General features: G+C 43.2%; 1 protein-coding gene across 2 annotated transcripts in view; it reads left to right on the forward strand.

Annotated features, from left to right (window-relative positions):
* The window catches only part of ADCY2 (adenylate cyclase 2), a 449171-nt gene that overhangs the window by 16687 nt on the left and 413599 nt on the right, over positions 1–18885 (forward strand). Inside the window, exons 1-2 of one of the 2 annotated variants that reach the window (XM_065875258.1) lie at positions 2336–2365; positions 2564–2761. In XM_065875258.1, coding sequence (XP_065731330.1) covers positions 2711–2761 — 51 coding nt within the window. In that variant the 5' untranslated portion in view covers positions 2336–2365; positions 2564–2710. Of the gene's footprint in view, positions 1–2335; positions 2366–2563; positions 2762–18885 lie in introns of those variants that run through there. The other variant, XM_065875257.1, reaches the window with a different exon arrangement.

Raw genomic sequence — 18885 nt, forward strand, 5'->3', positions numbered from 1 at the left:
TGTGATCTTTGAGCTTAGAATCTTGGGTTTTTTGGTTGTTATTGTTTTGATTTTGAACGAAATTAAAACATTTCTGTGGGACCGTAAAAATATTAGGGGACCCAGGCTCTGTGTCCTCTGTGCCCAGTGAAGAGGTCACCTGAGGCCCACACTAGTCACTTCTCAGTGATCAAGACGCTGATAGTTAAAAAAAAAAAAAAGAAAAAATATGACATAGAGACTCCAATATTTAAAACCAAAACCCGTGTATCAAGTCTTATTACATAATGTACCCAGCTCAGTAAGGCATTGGGTCTTCAACTGATTACCGTTGGATCTTTTAAAAAGAGAAGCACAGGAAAAGCTCCTACAGGTAGAGTACTTTGTCCCCCTCTTCCTGGAAGGACTCACAATCACAGACTTTCTGTTCCTTTAGCTAGTAATTTTCACTAGACAGTCACGCATATTTTCACACCATTTTCAGTCTTTCTGGAGAAATCAGAGCCAATAAAGTCACTGATTGTTTCTCCCTTACTGGGTTAATGAAGTAAGTAAAAAGCCACACCAGGAAAACAGCTGTCCTGGTTGTTTACTGGTTAGCTTTCTGTCCACAGCTCAGTTAACTTCATTTGGGAAGGTTTAAAATAAAATCGGTTTTCACGGCTCCATGTGTGTAGCAATTGTGGTCTCAAATTTGCTGTCTTCAGAAGACAGGCTGTCGGGTCCCTGTGTACCTCGGCCCATGGTGCCTACGTGCTGGGGAGCACTGGTGGTTACCTGACACCTTTTTGCAACGATTGGAACATGTGTGTGAGGGTAAGAGTACAATTAGGCACTTAATTGTGGCCAAAAATAGCAATGGCGGGAGATTATAAGAACATCCCTTTGGATCCTTCTGTTTCCTGGCTGTTGTGGAAACAGATTCCTTTGGCCCCTCAAGGACTGGCCGCACCTGGTCTAGTGGATCATCTCTACACAAGCAGGGTGCGGACCTGGTCTAGTGGATCATCTCTACACAAGCAGGGTGCGGAGCTCTGCTGCAGGGGTCTGCAGGAAAAGACCGCCCCCAGCTCCCTGGGCTGGAGCCCTGGCTCTCTCCCCATCAGCTCCACAACCCTGGCACCTTCTTTCCGTTCAGGGCCGTGCGTTTCCTCAGCTGTAGAGCAGTGCAGGCACCAGCACCCACCACCCCCATAGGGCTGTTGTGTTAAAGGGCTTAATGTACCTGAGTGTTTAGCACAAAAATATAGACATGAGTATTTGCTGTGATTGCCTTTTTCCAGGTATCACTTGACGCAAATAATTGGGAGAGAGAGAAGGGGAAATGAAGGCATTGAGGGTGGGCCTGGGTCCCTTTTCTTTCTGCTGGGTGTCAGCCTGGGCCCCATATGGTGGTTTGGCTGATCTGCTTTGCTTCCCGCTCGCCCTGTGGTTATGGCCTGATATCTGAAGGGGGCATGGGGGGGCATCTCCAGGGTGAAGTTCGAGATGCTCGTGGCATGGAGTGAACCCTGTACCAACCAGAAAAGGTGAAGGCTTCCCCAGGCTCTGGTATTTGAAAGACCCACCCCGTACTTGCCAGATTGTACCATAACTTTTAATATGCTAAAACCTCAGTGGAAGTTCTTAGGGCCGCGGCCATATGGGTTTTTGATTGAAACTCCTTTGAGTATTTCACCAACTAAATATATCGGGTGAGGATTAAATATCTTAAACTGTGTTCCATCCCATAGTGTGTGCTGTTCAGAGCAAGGTTCCAGCATAATGTTTGGAGAAGCTAAAGCCTAAGTCCAGGCTTGGATAATCAAAGGAAGTATGATGTCTATTACATTGTATGAAATTGTATAGAATTGTAATGGTGTGCCTTTTAGGGGGTGTGTGACTAGAAAGGGATAAATAGAAAATAAGAATTAGTGTGCAAATGTGGATTTTTAAAAAATGCATTAGTAAGAGGCCAATAATAAATGTCCATTTTCTTTTTGCTACTGGAGCCCAAGAGAGGTGGTGAAGGAAACTAGCAAACTGACACCTTCTTCTAAGTATTTCCCGCTCTCTCATCTTCTAGACCCTTTTCTATTAACCTGTGTTCCTGTTAAAACATTAATTGCATAATTAACATAAAAGAAAAACTTCTCCCTTGAGAGCCTGAGATGGTTTTTAGGTTTTATTTAAATAAAACATTTCAAATCCATTTGGAGGCCTTAATTTCCTACAGTTGGGGTATTTCTGATCCTCTGGTGCAGACAGTGAAGTTGGTTGTCTTATTTTATCTGTACCTTCTGTGTTCTTGCATTCACTTTTGAATGAAATCCATTTCTCCATTTACCAGGGAAAATTTGAATTTGATGGCATGGCTGTTTTGCATTATTTAAATATCCAATACTGGGTTATTTATATAGAAAAAGCATGGTTATTTAATAAGAAACTTAAATTTTCAAAAGTTCAAACTGTTTTACTTCTGAAATCACTTTTAAAACCTGATATATTTCGACACTGATTAACATTGATAACATTTTGATAACCAGTCATGGGTACCACGGGTTTTCTAAATTGTACCTTTGCAATATTTTTTTTCTCTCCTTAGGAAGTTGAAGACCACGTGGCATTTTTAATAACAGTTCCAACTGCCCTGGCGATTTTCTTTGCTATCTTCATCCTCGTGTGCATCGAGTCAGTGTTTAAGAAGCTGCTCCGCCTTTTCTCTTTGGTGATATGGATTTGTCTCGTGGCCATGGGCTACTTGTTCATGTGTTTTGGAGGCACCGTCTCTCCCTGGGACCAGGTAAGGTGTTGAAATGCCCTTTGTGTTTGTTTTTCTGTGCTTTGATCTGTAACATACCAAGTTCTGTCAACTTGGCCCTAAACTGTAAACAGGAGACCAATAGCTGAGAAGGAAGTCTTCTGAAACAGCTGTCTCGGGCATGTCCCCATAATGAAGTCAATCAGTACCCGTTTGAACTCCTCAGACCTGCTGGCCATTGGGGTGCTGCCTGGGCTCACCTGGTCATGTGTTTCTTCTGATGGCTAAGTCTGTGTTTACACCTCTCACCACTTGGTCTTGGTAACTCCATTCTCCTCTAACCCCTGAGTTTCCCATTATTCTGGAATCCCTCTGGGACTGGAGCCTCACTTTGTGCCTCTAAGTCTTCAAAGACTGGTCATTGCCCTTGAACTCTTTCTCAGTGACTGGATCTCCCTTCTTACAGACAGATGGCTGTGATACTGACTTTGTATCAACGTGATAACGTCATAGCAATAGGGAGACCCATAGTTCTTCATGTTGAAACTGGGGAGGCTCTTGACTTAGAAAATGACTATGTCTGGAGGATGTTAGATCTTTAGGAGAATGTAGTCTAATGGGCTTTTCCCTGTGTACTGCTGCCACAAGGCTGTAGCCTGCTGACTGCTTGGTCAAGTGCTGGGTCGTCCAGGGTGCAGATGTGGGCCACAGGTGGGGGTGTGCTAGTTACTAGCTTCAAGTTTGTGATGGGAGCCAAGGGGTTCTGTCACCCTCCAGGGAGAGATGAAACTGAGCACCAAGGGCTGTCCCTGAGTTGGTGGCGACTCAAGAGCCTGGGGTAGGAGAGGAACAGGAACCACAGATGGATAGAGGAGAGGTCATTAGGACATGAGGCCCAGGGAGGGTGAATTGCTGTGGAGGCCAACGGAGAAGAGAGGTTCAAGATGGGAACGCACAAAAGGGTTGACGTGCCTGAGCTGAGAGAGCACTGGGTGAGCCCAAGGATGAGGTTTCCAGAGAATTCTGTCCCGTGACCTCAGCCAAACCATCCTCCTCTTTGGGCCTCGGTTTCTTCTGCAAAGAGGCCGGATGAAGTGAACTCAGGTTAGTCCCTCTGGCTCTAAAGGATGCTGTGATGGTGAGCACAGGTGGAAACAGTGCCTTTCCTCTCCTGCAGCTCCCCGAAGAGGCCCCAGTGCTCAGGGAAGCTCCCCTGGCCGTCTCCTCATGCCCCCGTTCAAGCCTCTTGCAGGGCTGAGCTCCCCCCAACCCCTGCCTCCACGCTCCGGCCAGCTCCTTCCCATCCTCTGCTCCCCGCTTTGTCCTTCACACGCCCTCACCCAGCTGCCATCGATGGCACGTGTGGCCCGAGGTCCCTCCGCCTTCACACCAGTGCACGTGGACAGAAACAGAAAACCGGTTAAGAGCGTCATTTGCTTTCTGTGGCGTGGACCCAGTGGCTTCTCCTAGCACCAGTGCCACCTTGTTTTAACAAAACAGTTTTAGAAGAAGCCTTACTATCTGGAACGGCAGTTTCCTTTTGTTCAGAATTCTCTGAGCTTACTTTTCCATGTGAATTACGGAATCAGTTTGTCATGTTCAGTGAAAGCTCTACTGTTACTTTCATTAACCTCATCCGGCCCCTTCCCAGAGCAGCCTCCCCAGATGTCCAGCTGATACCCCACCGGGCCACCCCCCATCTTTCTTGTTTTTCTGTAGCACTCATGATGATCTACAGCACCTCAGAGCACGTGACATACCCCTCTCTTTGTTAATCAACTGTCTCCCCTGCAAGAATATAAACTCCTTCCGGGGTCCGAGGGTGGATTTGACCATCATCGGTTGTTGTGTCTTCGCACCTCTGAGCATTCTCTGCCAGTAGGAGCACCCAGAGCTGCTTGTGCAGTGCTTTCCTTAGTGGATGACTGTAGTTTTTCACTTTCTGATTTGTTGTTGTTGGATTTGTGTGTGTGTGTATCCACTTATTCCGTTTTCACTTATCTGTTGGTTTTATAACATACACTTTGGTTTTATTGCTGCTATCTGCCTGCTTGTACGAGATCTCTCTAAGCATCTTAAACATACCTATCTCACAGTCATTTTACTTCCATTTTTTCCAGATTGATTCCCCAGGTGTTGAGTTGGTTGGCTCAGTTTCTTGGCATCAGCTTTGACGTTGTTGTTTACGACTTTAAGTTGAGCTGGGGGTCTTCACCCCCCGATCCGTGATCCCACCCTAACCCTCATGCCGCTGAGGCCCTGGGCAGAGAGAGCTCCTGCGTGGAGCCTCAGCCCTGTTGATGTGGCAGGTGGCCTGGGCAGGCTTGTAGGAGCACAGCTGTGTGTGCCTGGTGCCCAGAAAAGGCCACAGCCAGGCTCAGCGGTTGCGGCTATTTCTGGCCACTGTTTCTAAGCCGGGGGCTTGGCCAGGGTGCACGCCTCATGCTGGAGGGCTGCTCACACCTCTTGCCGGAAGAGGGGTGCTTTGGGCCCTGTGCCTCCACTGGAACTTGAAATCCTGCCCAGAACCCCCGGCTACCCCTGCCCCTTCAGCAGGGGACTTGAAATGTAGTTATTCTGCCAGATTGACCCCAGGTTTACTCTCTGGAGTCTTTTGGTATCAGCAACACAGATGCAGGCCCCTCACTGAACGCTGACCTTCCAGAAGTGTTAGACTAGGCTCAGTGCGCTTGAGGAAGTGAGCTCAAGGAATGGTTCCCACTAGAAGGTATTTCCGTAAACAGTATTACTATGAGGGGATGCAGGAGACCACCTGCTGCACTGACGGGGACAGTCCACACAGGGCCCCTCACCGCTGACGCCAAGGGCAAGTTCAGGGGTCCCAAGGCCACCTGAGGCTTAATCGCTTGCTAGAAGGACTCTCAGAACTCACTGAAAGCTGTAATACTCCTGGTTATGGTCTCTTACAAAGAAAGAATGCAGATTAGCATCAGCCACGGGAAGTATTCAGGAGAACTGCCAGTTCTAAAGCCTCCATTGTTCCCTCCATGGGGAGTCACACGACAGCCCTGCCCTCCTGGCTACAACATGTAGCGCTGTGCATGGGGAATACTGCCTGCCTGCGAGGGTCAGCAGAGCCTTGTGTGTCCGGGGTTTTGACTGGGACTCCTCACGTGCTGCCTGCGTGGCTGACTGTCGGTCTCAGCCTCTCTGTAGACAGAGCTGACACTGCGTGGCCCTGAGCATCCTTCGTGAATCGCATTTGGACAGTCTGCTGGCCAAAGCCCCCAGGCAAACAGAGTCCTATCAGGTGGGGCATTCCTGGGGCCTGGAGCTCCCCTCCCAGGAGTCCAGGGCAAAGGCAGAGCTGTCTCTGGGTGAGGCTGGTTCTTCCCTGCACAGGTGGGTCAAGTGTAGATCTCGGCCATCAACAGCTCCAGTGCAGAACCCAGAATAGAAACAGCCGGTGCGGGCGTCGTCTGGACGGTGCCACCCCTGTTCTGGGTGCTTCCCTTACACAAACCCATCCAATCCTTGCGTAGCTCCGTGGGGTGGGCGCCGTCATACCCAGGCTCCCCAAGGGTCCAGGCTTCCACACCACGGGTACCTTGCTCCCGGCCGGGCTGCAGGTGAGCAGGACAGGAGATTTGAACTCGGGGGTCTGATTCCAGAGGCCACTCTGATCCGTGATACCATGGTTCTCAAGAGGGAGCGATTTCACCCCCAGGGGACGTTCTTCCCTGTCTGGAAATGTCTTTGATTGTCACAGCCTGGTTGGGGGTCATCTAGTGAGTAGAAGCCATAGATGCTGCTCAACATGCTATGGACACCCTACAATGCACAGGTCAGCAGCATCACCAAGAATTATCCATCCTCAGATGTCTGGAGTGCTGAGTCTGAGAAACTCTGTATTTTAAGATGCTGCCCCTCAATGTTGTCTTTTCAATTCAGACCCAGTTCTCAAAGCCTCAGTAAGTGGAACTGTAGAGTTGCCAGGGCACGACTTAAGAGTGATGGTTCCGTTTTGATCAGGCAAAGATGAGTGATTTCACAGCGTGTATCCTGGAGAAGGTACCCTCAGGGGAAGGGGTGGCAGCTTTGAGATTGGTCACCAGTGTGGTGAGGAAGGGGTCACTGGGGAAATAAGGAAAACACGGAAGACGAAACTTCAGTGCCTTTGCCCTCACAGCCCTGACTGCGTGTGGAGGCCTCTCATCTTAATTCAGCTCAAGACACCCCCAGCTTGGAGTCCCCTCCTACCGTGTGCTGCCAGCATCCCAACCCAGCTGACATTTGCTCCACACAGCGGCCTCCTGGACAAAAAGTATTTACAAATGATATTTTGTTGATGGTTCCAAACATTCAGAGGGAAGCCGGGTGATAAATTGCAGAGTCTGGGGCTCCAGCTGTTACAGTGGCAGCGTCTGCATTTTGCAGGGAAATTCTCTGCCTGCTTCTGGCTCCGGCTGATTTGCTGAAATGCCCGCCATGTGCTGTGATGAGCTCCCCATCGATCAATGGTAGAGGGGCTGCTGATGCACCTTATCTTCTTTTTCTGAATGTTTGAAAATACTTGAACGATTTTGAACTCAGCAGAGGAGGATTCAAGGTGTCTGTTCTGTTAGGTAAAGGAAAGGGATAATTTTTATTTTTTTAAGACACCAGCGGCACTGTGTCTGGGGCCCATGGTCCCCTCTTCTGCACGTGCCCGGGCCACCACACGACATGACAGTGCTTTCTGTCTGAGGGCCTCTGGAACGCAGGGCCTTCCTGATAGGTAAGTCCTGTTGAAAGAGGCTTAATGGAGGTTTACAAATAGTGTCTCCCAGCTCTGGAGCCCGACATCTGAAATCAAGACGTGGGCAGGGCCACGCTCCCCCTGAAGGCTCCAGGACAGGATCCTTCCCTGCGTCTTCCAGCCTCATGTGGCTGCCGGTAACCTTGTGTTCCGTGGATTGTAGACACACCTCTGCAACGTCCGTCATCACGTGGCACTTTTCTCCCTGTGTCTCTTCGCTTCTTATAAGGGCACCCATCAGACTGGACTTAGGGAACCCCAATGATTTCTTCTTAACTTGACCATGTTTGCAAAGGCCCTAGTTTTAAATAAGGTCACATCACAGGTACTGGGAGTTAGGATTTGAACACATCTTTGGGGGGGGGGACACCGTTCACCTTATGACAGATGTTATTTCACGGGAAGACAGTGTTGCCTAAGAGAATGCTGTCCTGTTGCAGGAAGCCAGTCCCATCTCAGGGCCTCTGTGATTCTGATATTTACTTCCCCCTCTTAGATATCTGACAGCTGCTCTTGATGTCGACCTTCACTTAAACCACAAATCCACTTTGGGATTAAATGTATGCTGTGGAGGTTTTTGACCCATTTTCAAACCAGTGTCTGGGAATTAGAAACATTCTTGTGTGTGAATAGCCTGCTGAAATCAACAGAACAGAAAGAGAAAATAACCTGGTGATTGATCCCATTGCCTTGTAAACAAGCAGAGCATCATAAACGAATGTTTGCACATGAGGTTGGTTTAGTCTGCCAGTCCGAATAATGAAGGTGCTTCTTTGGGGTTTCTACCTGAGTGACATGATGACACTTTTCTTGCCTGATACATTTCTGTAATGTCTTTGGTTCACTTAGTGCAGCCTAAACATTTAGGTGATGTTTTAATTTATGACTTTCTATCAAGACAAATCCATTCCATCTCAGCTGAAAACCCCTGACTTAGGTCCTTCCCTCTGAGATGAGAAGACATTGAGAAGGTGGCAGGGCAGGAAGGCAGTCGCCTACGATGGCTGATGTTAGCCTGTAGCCACTGGGTTGGCCAAGTGAGGACCAGAGAGTGAGTCGTATTTGCATTTGATTCCAGAGTTCTGCTTCCCTTGTATTAAGAGCCCACTGACTAGAGTTAAATAAAAACTTCCATTTCTGACAACCCCATTTCCGCCTTGGCAGGGACACCAGGCTGCAGTTACTGTATAGATCTGTTAAATTACCAATGTGAAAGGCTAACATTTTGCTCCAGGAAGAAGAGACTTTCTGTGCCCTATTACCTGAAAGGATGCCAGACATTCACCATGTACCTATGTGTGTTTTCCTACAAAAATAGGACGTCAGTGTTCAAACATCTTTTTTTTTAACTGAAAATGGGTGAGAATGAAAGAAAAGCAAGGCCTCTCATAGGTTTTGAAATGGCACAGAGCCAGTTTACAAGTGCAGTCACTTGGAGAGCTGTTAAAGAATGTATTTACCCCTGGAAGAACCTAGTAGCCTATGAATGAGAGGAGAAATCCAGCCTGTTCCTAAGTATCCAAGAAAGCCATCTCTGTATGCTTTTGTGTACCAAGGTTGATTTCTTAGGGGACATTTTGGATTTAATATGAAGAAGAACATATCTGAGAAAAGTTAAAAGTAATTTAAAACTTATTTCATTTAACAACAAAGGTGTAGGGGTTTTCTAACCCCCCCCCCTTTTCTTAATAATGGCAAGGAATGTACTGATGAAATGTGAATTTTAAGGAACTGCAGCACAGCTGGACACAGCCCCAAGTGAAGTTATTTTGAGATCCCCACATGTTGAGCTGTTGAGCACGGAGGTGGCATGGCTGTCTTCTCTCTACTGTTCCTTCCCAGCCGGAGTGTTGTGAAAACCACACAGGCTGTGCAGTGAACTGGGGATTTATCACCACCCTCACTGGGGCTTCCCAGCCCTGACCTTGCTTGAAGAGACAAGTCTGCTGCTGTTTCTGGAACAATCTCCGTGTTTCCTCTTCTTTTCTCTCCTCCCGTGCTTTTCTTTAGAGGAGCATGAGCCCTGGTACTTAACATTGGCATCTTCATTAAACTGTTATCTGGCAATGGAAGGGATGCTGCCGTTCTCACCTCTGAGCTTTTGCGGTCCTCCCACCACCCCATGCCCACATCAACATACATTTTAAAGGCTGGGTGGCCTCGGAGGCATTTTTTTTTTTTTTTTTTTGCCGTACGCGGGCCTCTCACTGTTGCGGCCTCTCCCGTTGCGGAGCACAGGCTCCGGACGCGCAGGCTCAGTGGCCATGGCTCACGGGCCCAGCCGCTCCGCGGCATGTGGGATCTTCCCGGACCGGGGCACGAACCCGCGTCCCCTGCCTCGGCAGGCGGACCCTCAACCACTGCGCCGTCATTTTTGTTTGCTGCTCTGTTCCCAGTATGCAGCACAGTGTCACGTACATGCAGATCACAACGCAAATACTTGAGGAACTCATCGAACGAGTGCACGCATGACATATCTGTCTGCTCGACCCCTCCTCCGGTAAGGAGAGAAGACACTGCCGCGGTCTTGGTTCTTCCCTGCTCCAGGCACCGTTCAATTACTTTACCTACCTGCCTTCCTGATCTGTCCAACCCTGCGACGTCACTACTATTATTACGTGCAATTTGAAGATGAGAAAACTGAAACCCAGAGAGGTTAAGCAACTTTCCCAAAGTCACACAAGTAGGAAGAGAGCCGGAATTTGAACATGACATTCTGGCACTGTGTGTGATCATCACACGCCGTCTTCCTCTGCGCCTCGTCGTTGGTGACTGTGGGGTGTTTCTTGTGGTGGCTCAGCAAAGGACAGATTATTACGTGACGAGGAAGGGGGCGCACTGGAGAATTCTGTATTGTTCTATCTGTTCCATGTTATTTGGAAAAACTTCATGGGGTGGGAGCTGTTGCTTCAGAGATGCCAAAAAATTGATCGCATCACTGTTCTGAATTGCTAGTAATATTCCCAGTTGGAGGTATTTTCATTCATCAGACGAGTCAGTAAGAGAAACGGGACATTTCGGCCCAAGGAAAAAACGTCTGTGTGTCCATATTAGTCAGCATTATTGTTTGGAATTCAATGACTGCTTTCATACTAAAATGAGCATAACTCCCTTATTAACAGATTTCCTGTAATTACACTTCTTTCTGCTGGTTTTCTCATCTGGGTCTGTCTTAGCATCTGTGTGTGCACCAGTAATCAGTCCCTTTCTTCCCTGTAGGAAAAACCCCTCAGGCTCAAAGGACCATTTGCTGGGATACTGGCTCTTCCAGTAAGGCACTCGTGTCCTAGGGGGTGGCCACCAACATAAGGAAGCTGGTCCTGTGTGTGCAGCAATCAGGGCTTCTGGGGAAGTCAGTGTGCGGTCAGAAGAAGGAATCATGACAGTAGTCTGGAGTTTGTAGTGTTTTCCTGAAAGAGCTGGAACTTTACAAGGGAGGAAAAATGTTCTGTAGGCTTCCAAAACATCTGTTACTGACTCTGTTTAAATGGAGACATTTTTGATGGTGATTATCTTAGGGCTTCCTGCATCATGTCCCTTGTATTTGCCAAATGATTTTATAAAACGCTGTTTGTCATAGAATTCCAGCTACTTTGGCCTTGAATCTTGGATGCTGTTGTTATATCCAAAGAAACATACTTACGGGAGCTGGTGAATAATATAACCTGTGATTGTCCTGTTTGGACTGTGTGTGTGAGTGCAGGGGAGCTGCTGACGTGAAGGGGAGTGAATTCTAGACTCCAGGCTGGAGCAGCAAGTTCTCAGGAAAAAAATACATCCCGAGTTTAAATTATTTCCTATTAAGAGTTGCTAAGCAACGCCTCACTTAGCTTCCCCAGTATTTGGTATTTCAGATTTCCTTTTCTCAGCAGCCACTAACATCATCCTCGCCCAGCAATTTCACAGAGTTGAAAACCCAGAAACTAGAGTTTGGAAAGGCAAAGATGCTGAAATTCTTGAGACAGAAAACCTAGGAAGAGAGAGGAGAGAACTAGAGAGAGAGAGGGAGCTCCGGAGGTTTGTAGAAAGTACCTTGAGTTTCCGCCTGAGCACCGACTCACACACACAGGGGAGAAACCTACCACAGGCCCGAGGAAGGACCTCTGGGAAAGAGCAGAATGGATTAATTCCTGGCACAAGGTCTGGAGAGCAAGCACCAGTGACAAAGAGTTCCTAATGCAAAGGGAATCAGTTCATCAAGAAGACCTAACAGTTCCAAATCCTAATAAGAGAAATGAAAAACAGATGATGCAAAAACCCATATCTAACTCAGAGATTGAAACACCCTATCTCAAAAGCAGGTGGGACAATAAGAAAGAAAATCAATAAGGATATAGGAGATTCACAAAGTATTACCAAACAAATTGATCTAATTGATATTTATAGAACTCTGCAGCCAACAATGCAGAATATGTGTTCTTTTAAACACACATGGAACATTTACCAAGAGGGACCATATTCTTTCATTGTTTTTTGTTTTTTTTTTAATATCTGTTTTGGAGTATAATTGCTTTACGAAGTTGTGTTAGTTTCTGTTGTACAACAAAGGGAATCAGCCAAATGCATATATATATATCCCTCTCCCCTCCCACCTACCCTATCCCACCCCTCTACGTGGGCACAAAGCACCAAGTTGATCTCCCTTTGCTATGCAGCAGCTTCCCACTAGCCATCCATTTTACATTTGGTAGTGTATATATCAGTGCTACTCTCTCACTTCGTCCCAGCTTCCCCTTCCCCCTCCCCATGTCCTCAAGTCCATTCTCAACGTCTGTGTCTTTATTCCTGTCCTGCCCCTAGGTTCTTCAGAACCATTTTCTTTTTTTTTTTTAGATTCCATATATATGTGTTAGCATATGGTATTTGTTTGTCTCTTTCTGACTTACTTCACTCTGCATGACAGACTCTAGGTCCATCCACTTCATTACAAATAACTCACTTTCGTTCCTTTTTATGGCTGAGTAATATTCCATTGTATATATGTGCCACATCTTCTTTATCCATTCACCTGTTGATGGACATTTAGGTTGGGTCCATGTCCTGGCTATTGTAAATAGATCTGCAGTGAACATTGTGGTACATGACTCTTTTTGAATTATGGTTTTCTCAAGGAGATTGCTGGGTCATATGGTAGTTCTATTTTTAGTTTTTTAAGGAACCTTCATACTGTTTTCCATAGTGGCTGTATCAATTTACATTTCCACCAACAGTGCAGGAGGGTAGGGACCATATTCTTGATCCTAAAAGTCTCGCTAAGTTTAAAAAGATTACTTTCATACAAAGTGCTCTCTCTGGCCATAATGGACTTAAACTTGAAATCAATAATGTAAAGAAGTTTGGAATATCAATCAATATTTGGAAACTAAACAACCCATTTCTAAATAACTCTGAAGGCCAAGAAGAAATTACAAGGGGAATTGGAAAGTATGTTGAACTGAATGAAATGAAAACATGATGGATCACAGTTTGCAGGGTGCACCTAAAATGGCACTTAGAAATTTGTAGCCTCAAATGTATATAGTACAAAAGAGGAAAGGGCTCAAATCAACAACATAAGCTTCCAACTTAAGAAACTAGAAAAAGGAGTACAAATTAGAAGAAAGGAAATAAAAAGGAGCAAAAAACAATGAAATTATAAACAGAAAAACAATAAAGATAATCAGTGAACCCAAAACTGGTCCTTTGAGAAGATCCATAAAATTGGTAAATCTCTAACCAGAAATAAAGATAGAAGACAAAATTACCAGTATTAGAAATGTGAGAGGAGTTGTCCCTATAGATCCTACAGGCTTTAAAAGGATAAGGAAATATTATGAACAGCTTTATGCCAATACATTCCACAATCTAGATGAAATGGACAAATTCTTTGGAAAGCAAACTGGCAAAGATCATTCAAGAAGAAATAGATAACTTGAATTGCCCTATATGTATGAAATAATCTGAATACGTTGTTAAATATCTTCCTACAAAGAAAATTCCAGGCCCAAACGCCTTCTCTGGTGAGTTCTACCAAAATTTAAGGAGGAAATAATCCCAGTACTATTCAAGTTCTGCAACATAGAAGAAGGAACATACTTCCCAATTTATGTCATGAGGCCAGGATTGCTCTGAAACCAAAGCCAAATACGTTACAAGGAAAGAAAACTACAGATCAATCTCTCTCGAACATAGATGCAAAAATTCTTTAAAAAAATTTAGTAAATTTAATCCAGAAAAACAATGGAATTTATATCAAGAATGCAAAGTTGGTTTAACATTCAAAAATCAATTCATGTGATTTACCACATTAACAGATCACTTCAGTAATTGCAGTGCCTGCCATCGTTTTGGTAGGTAAAGGGGAGACTTTTGACAAAATTCAACATCTACTCATGATAGCATCTCTCAGCAATCTGGGAATAGAAAGGAACTTCCTCAAACCAATAAAGGGCAATTGACTAAAAAGTATAGCATTGGGACTTCCCTGGTGATGCAGTGGTTAAGAATCCGCCTGCCAATGCAGGGGTCACGGGTTCAAGCCCCAGTCCAGGAAGATCCCACATGCCATGGAGCAACTAAGCCCGTGCGCCACAACTACTGAGCCTGCGCTCTAGAGCCCACGAGCCACAACTACTGAAGCCCGCGTGCCTAGACCCCATGCTCTGCAACAAGAGAAGCCACCGCAATGAGAAGCCCCTGCACTGCAACAAAGAGTAGCCCCTGCTCACTGCAGCTAGAGAAAGCACACGTGCAGCAATGCAGCCAAAAATAAATAAATAAATTTATGAAAAAAAAAAAGAAACCAGTGTAGCATCATACTTAATTGGGAAGGACTGAATGATGTTACCTGTGATCTGGATAAGGTAAGGAGAAAAATCAAAAGACATAGAGACTAGAACATAAGAAGTTAGCCTGGCTTTATCTGTCTGTGTGTGCACTGTCCATTGTATTAAAAATCCTATGGAACCTAAAAAATGCTGCTAGGACTAGTAAGTGGGTTTAGTGAGGATGTAGTTTACAAGGTTGAGATAAAATAAACTGTATTCCTATATATTAGAATCTTCCAACCATAAATTGAAAAAAAAATCACTTAATATAGCATCAAAATGTAAAATACTTAGGAGTATATTTGAATAAACATGTATAATTCTTCTACACAGAAAACTATAAGACATTGTTGACAGAAATTAATGAAATGAGTAACTGGAGAGATAGACTGTGTTCATGGATCCAAAGACTCAATGTTGTTAAGCTGTCAGTTCTCCCCCAGTTCGTTCTGTACAGGCAATGCACTCTCAACAAGCTGTTTACAGAGAGTAGAAAGCAGATTCTAAGATATGTATGGACATGCAAAATACCTAGAAGAGCTAAAACAAATTTGAAAAAGCAGAACATAGAGATTTTACTCTACTGGATTTCAGGATTTATTATAAAACTACGTAATCAACTTAGTATAGTATTGGTGTAAAAGTAGACATTTAGGCCAATGGAATACGGTAGATTGTCCAGAAATAGTCCCACATATATATGGTCAATTTAGTTTTGACTATGTTCCAAGCCAGTTTAATGGGGGAAAGTATAAGCTTTTCAACAATAGCTGCTGAAAAAATTAGTCTTGTGCAAAAAATAAACTTCCATTCATATATATGTGTGTGTGTATATATATATATATATATATATAATATATATACAAAAATGAACTCAAAATGGATCATAGATTTAAAAGTTAGTCCTCAAACTATTAAACTTCCAGAAGAAAACGTGAGAACCATGAGAAAAGATCTTGGTACCCTTGGCTTAGAAAGCTGTTTCTTAAATAGAGTATGCCACAGATTGTCAACTATTAAAGAAAAAGCCCTGATCCATAGGATTTAATCAAAATGTAAAAACTCTTCCTACTCAAAAGCACTTTTATGAAAGTGAAAATGTAAGCCACGGACTGGGAACAATTGTTAAAAAATATATATCTGGCAAAGCACTTGTCCTTAGGATGTAGAACTGACTCTTACAACTGAATTATACCTCAGTACAGGTGTATAATTAGTGAATGAGGTTTTGTAGTGCACAAAGAATTTTCATGCTCCATTCCAAATTATTGATACAATATCCTCAAATGGGAGGTAGGATTCCCATTTTAAACATGACCCCCCCACACGAAAACCTGAGATACAAAAAGAGGCTTTGTGACTCTCCAAAAACATGCAGCAGGTGGAAGGCTGGAACCCACTATGTCTTTCTTCTTTCCATTCAGGTGAGCTGACTCACCTACTCTTGGCTGTGTCCCCCTGATGGCTTTATAGTGGCTGAAAGAAAGGAAGGATCTTTAAGGAGAACAAAGATACCGAGATGTTCTAAGAGAATGGCAAGATTTCCATTTTTATCACATCTAAAAAGGAAATGATTCCCTGAGCAAAGATTTCTTACCTATTCAGTTTTTTTAAAGATTGGGAAATCAGTTGCTGAGTCATGTGAAATTCAATCTCTTCTCAGCCTGTTTTTTAAAAGAATTTTTTTTCATTGAGCATGGTACACACACAAAATGTGTAAGTCACCAATCTGTATTCTCTTTAATGCTCTTAATATGAAAAAAATACTTTTATTACCACCTGCTGGGGGATGTAACTAAAGAACCAAATATTCTAAGATGTGTAACACAGATGCATTAGGCTAAAAATTGTGAAGCAAAGAAATAACTTTTTTTCGGTAGACAGATGAACCAAAGTTCTTAAAGAAGGGAAATAAATAGGGAGTTATTAAAATAAAATAAAAAATTAACTTTATCATATTGGCCCAGGTACAGGTAAATACACCAAGGGAAAGGAAGGGAGAACTCAGAAAGAGACCTGTCTTTTATGGCAGAGATGGAATTAATACTAGTAGGGGTGGGAAGGACTATTCAGTAAGTGAAAAAAGGAATACATGAAATAAATGAACAAAAGAAAGAAATAGATTTTTCTTATGGAAAGAATTAAATTCCTACTTTATTCCATATAAGAATACGAATTCTAGCTGGATTAAAATCTAAATGAGGAAAGCAAACCATTAAGGTTTTCACAGAAATGTAGCGGGAAATCTCTTTATAACATCAGTGTAGGGAAGGGTTTCTTAAATAAGGCATGAAGAGAAAAAACTTTTTTTTAATTATGAAAGAAAATTGATGGAGAAATATAAAAGGAAAGACCCATCCCAATTATTTTTATTTCTTTGTAGATACTCAAGAAACAGCCTTACATGTGTGACCAAGGAGGCATGTAGATGAATTGGTTGGGAACTGGATAAATCAATTACAGTACTTTACTCAATAAAATACTAAATAAGACTCAAATGAATACGTAGATCTACACGTATCAATACTGAGAAATCTTGGAAGCATAGTGCTGAATAGAAAAGTTGCAGAATGATGCTGATTTTATATATAGTTATACTTTGAATACTTACAGATGCAAGTATTCAAAAAATAAAAGACATGAATGAGAAGAATAATGTACTGATTTCCCCCTCTTGGTTTTTTGTGGGGAAGCAGAGAAGATAATCTGAAGAGGAGACTTTAGCTGTAACTTCCTCTGTGTGTGTGTGTGTGTGTGTGTGTGTGTGTGTGTGTGTGTTAAATATACATATACATATATATGAAAACATAGGATTGAAGGCTACTATGGCATAATGTTCAGTGTATGAGGTGTGTTTACGGGAGGCTGTCATATGACTTGTATTTTTAAGAATTCTGGTTTTAGTGGTTTTAGTGTTTCACATTTTAGAGTAAAATTAAAAAGATAAAAAGAACATCCGTTGTACTGAATATGACTTTGCCTTTGACCTGCATTTGCCATTCTGGATTGTGGGTCCCAGCCAAGCTTTTAGAATTGACTGTTCGTTATCAGCCTGTGAGCCACTGCTGAGGGCAGCTGTCTGTCCTGCTGCCTCCTGTCCCTCAGCCTCTGGGGTGTGATTGTTGTTCACCATGGTGAAAATAAAAACCCTCCTTTTTTTACCTAAATGTGTGTTATTACTAGTTTTAATAAAGCATGTTCTATTTTTCAAACTTTAAAAATATTGTTTAGCACTCTACCAATGACAGGGAATGTAATACTGAATGATGGTAAGATACGGTCACTGGGATCTGTATTTAACAATTAATGAAAATCCAATCAAAATGTCCAAAGAACATAACCACTTAAAAGAAATAGCTAAATGGTGATATCATCACATTTTCATGGAATAAATACTTGGGGGATTAATTAATGGCCATAATCCTTAAATCCTATAAAGTAATTGCTTTTACAATTAAATGTTAATTGTTTTCTTTGGTTTCCAACTATTCCAAAAAAAAAAGAAAAATCCCCAAACTGTTGACAAAATATTTGAGAATGAACGACTGAAATTAAGGCATCTTTGTCTTTGAACTTTACATATGTGTGCTGTTGCGTATGACACGGTTGTATTTTTGACACTTTTTTTCTGTTGACCCATGATGATAACACTTAACACATTAGCATGGAAGAATCGAATGAAATATTGTACTAGATTGATTCAAATCCCGCCACTCTCTTCCTTCAGTTACCTTCTGCATGTCTTCTTTTTTTTATGATTTGAAACTGTGTATTTAAGGAAAAACACTAATTTTCCAACAAAATGCTAATACTTGTAAGCTATGGCACTTAACTTTATTCATAGTCATCAGAAAACTTTAGAATTTCTAGAGATATAAAACAAAAACCTGGCCGCTTCATTAAATATGCTAGGAAAAACATGTACCCAAGTCATCCAATGGACACTTCTTTCTCAAGTTCTGGGGGTCAGTGCATATAGATTTTGGATTCGTGTTTCCTACTACTTTGTAGATGGTACTAGCTTATTTTTAAACATAAACACTGGACAGAACAGAGAAGAGGGGAACATGAAAGAGGTAAGGAACCAGCAGCATTAGCAATCCATAAAGAAAAAGGAACGGACAATTCTTGTAACACATACGGATTAAATGGGTAGTGGCAGGAGGTTAAGGAATGGTGCTGGGGATTGACAGAGCCTTACAATAAAGGGAAGAATACATTCTGTAATTATCAGCACAGTATGCAGTATATTTTATCAAGCTCTGAATTTGAGATATTTTAAAGTTCTGATTTTTCTTTATCAAAGTTCCATTTAGCAGGATACGTTTTCCCCTCTCAAAAACTAGTTTTCTCATTTGCTAAATGCTATAGTCCTTTAGAACTCTGTACAGAGACTTGTTTCATGCAACAAGGGAGGGAGATGCCTCAATATTCTTTAGTGGTTGCTGCTTTTCCCAACACTACCTTTTTCTCTACCTTTGACTTTTTTTTTTTTTTGCATCTCTTCTTTTAAGGTATGTGCTGGGGCTTAACTGCAGACACACTCAGTGTGCTGATCACAAAAACTCGGTCAACATTAATTCTTTGCATTCTAAGTCAAC

This window comes from Phocoena phocoena, chromosome 3 (genome assembly GCF_963924675.1).
Source record: "Phocoena phocoena chromosome 3, mPhoPho1.1, whole genome shotgun sequence".
NCBI classification, from domain to species: Eukaryota; Metazoa; Chordata; class Mammalia; order Artiodactyla; family Phocoenidae; genus Phocoena; species Phocoena phocoena.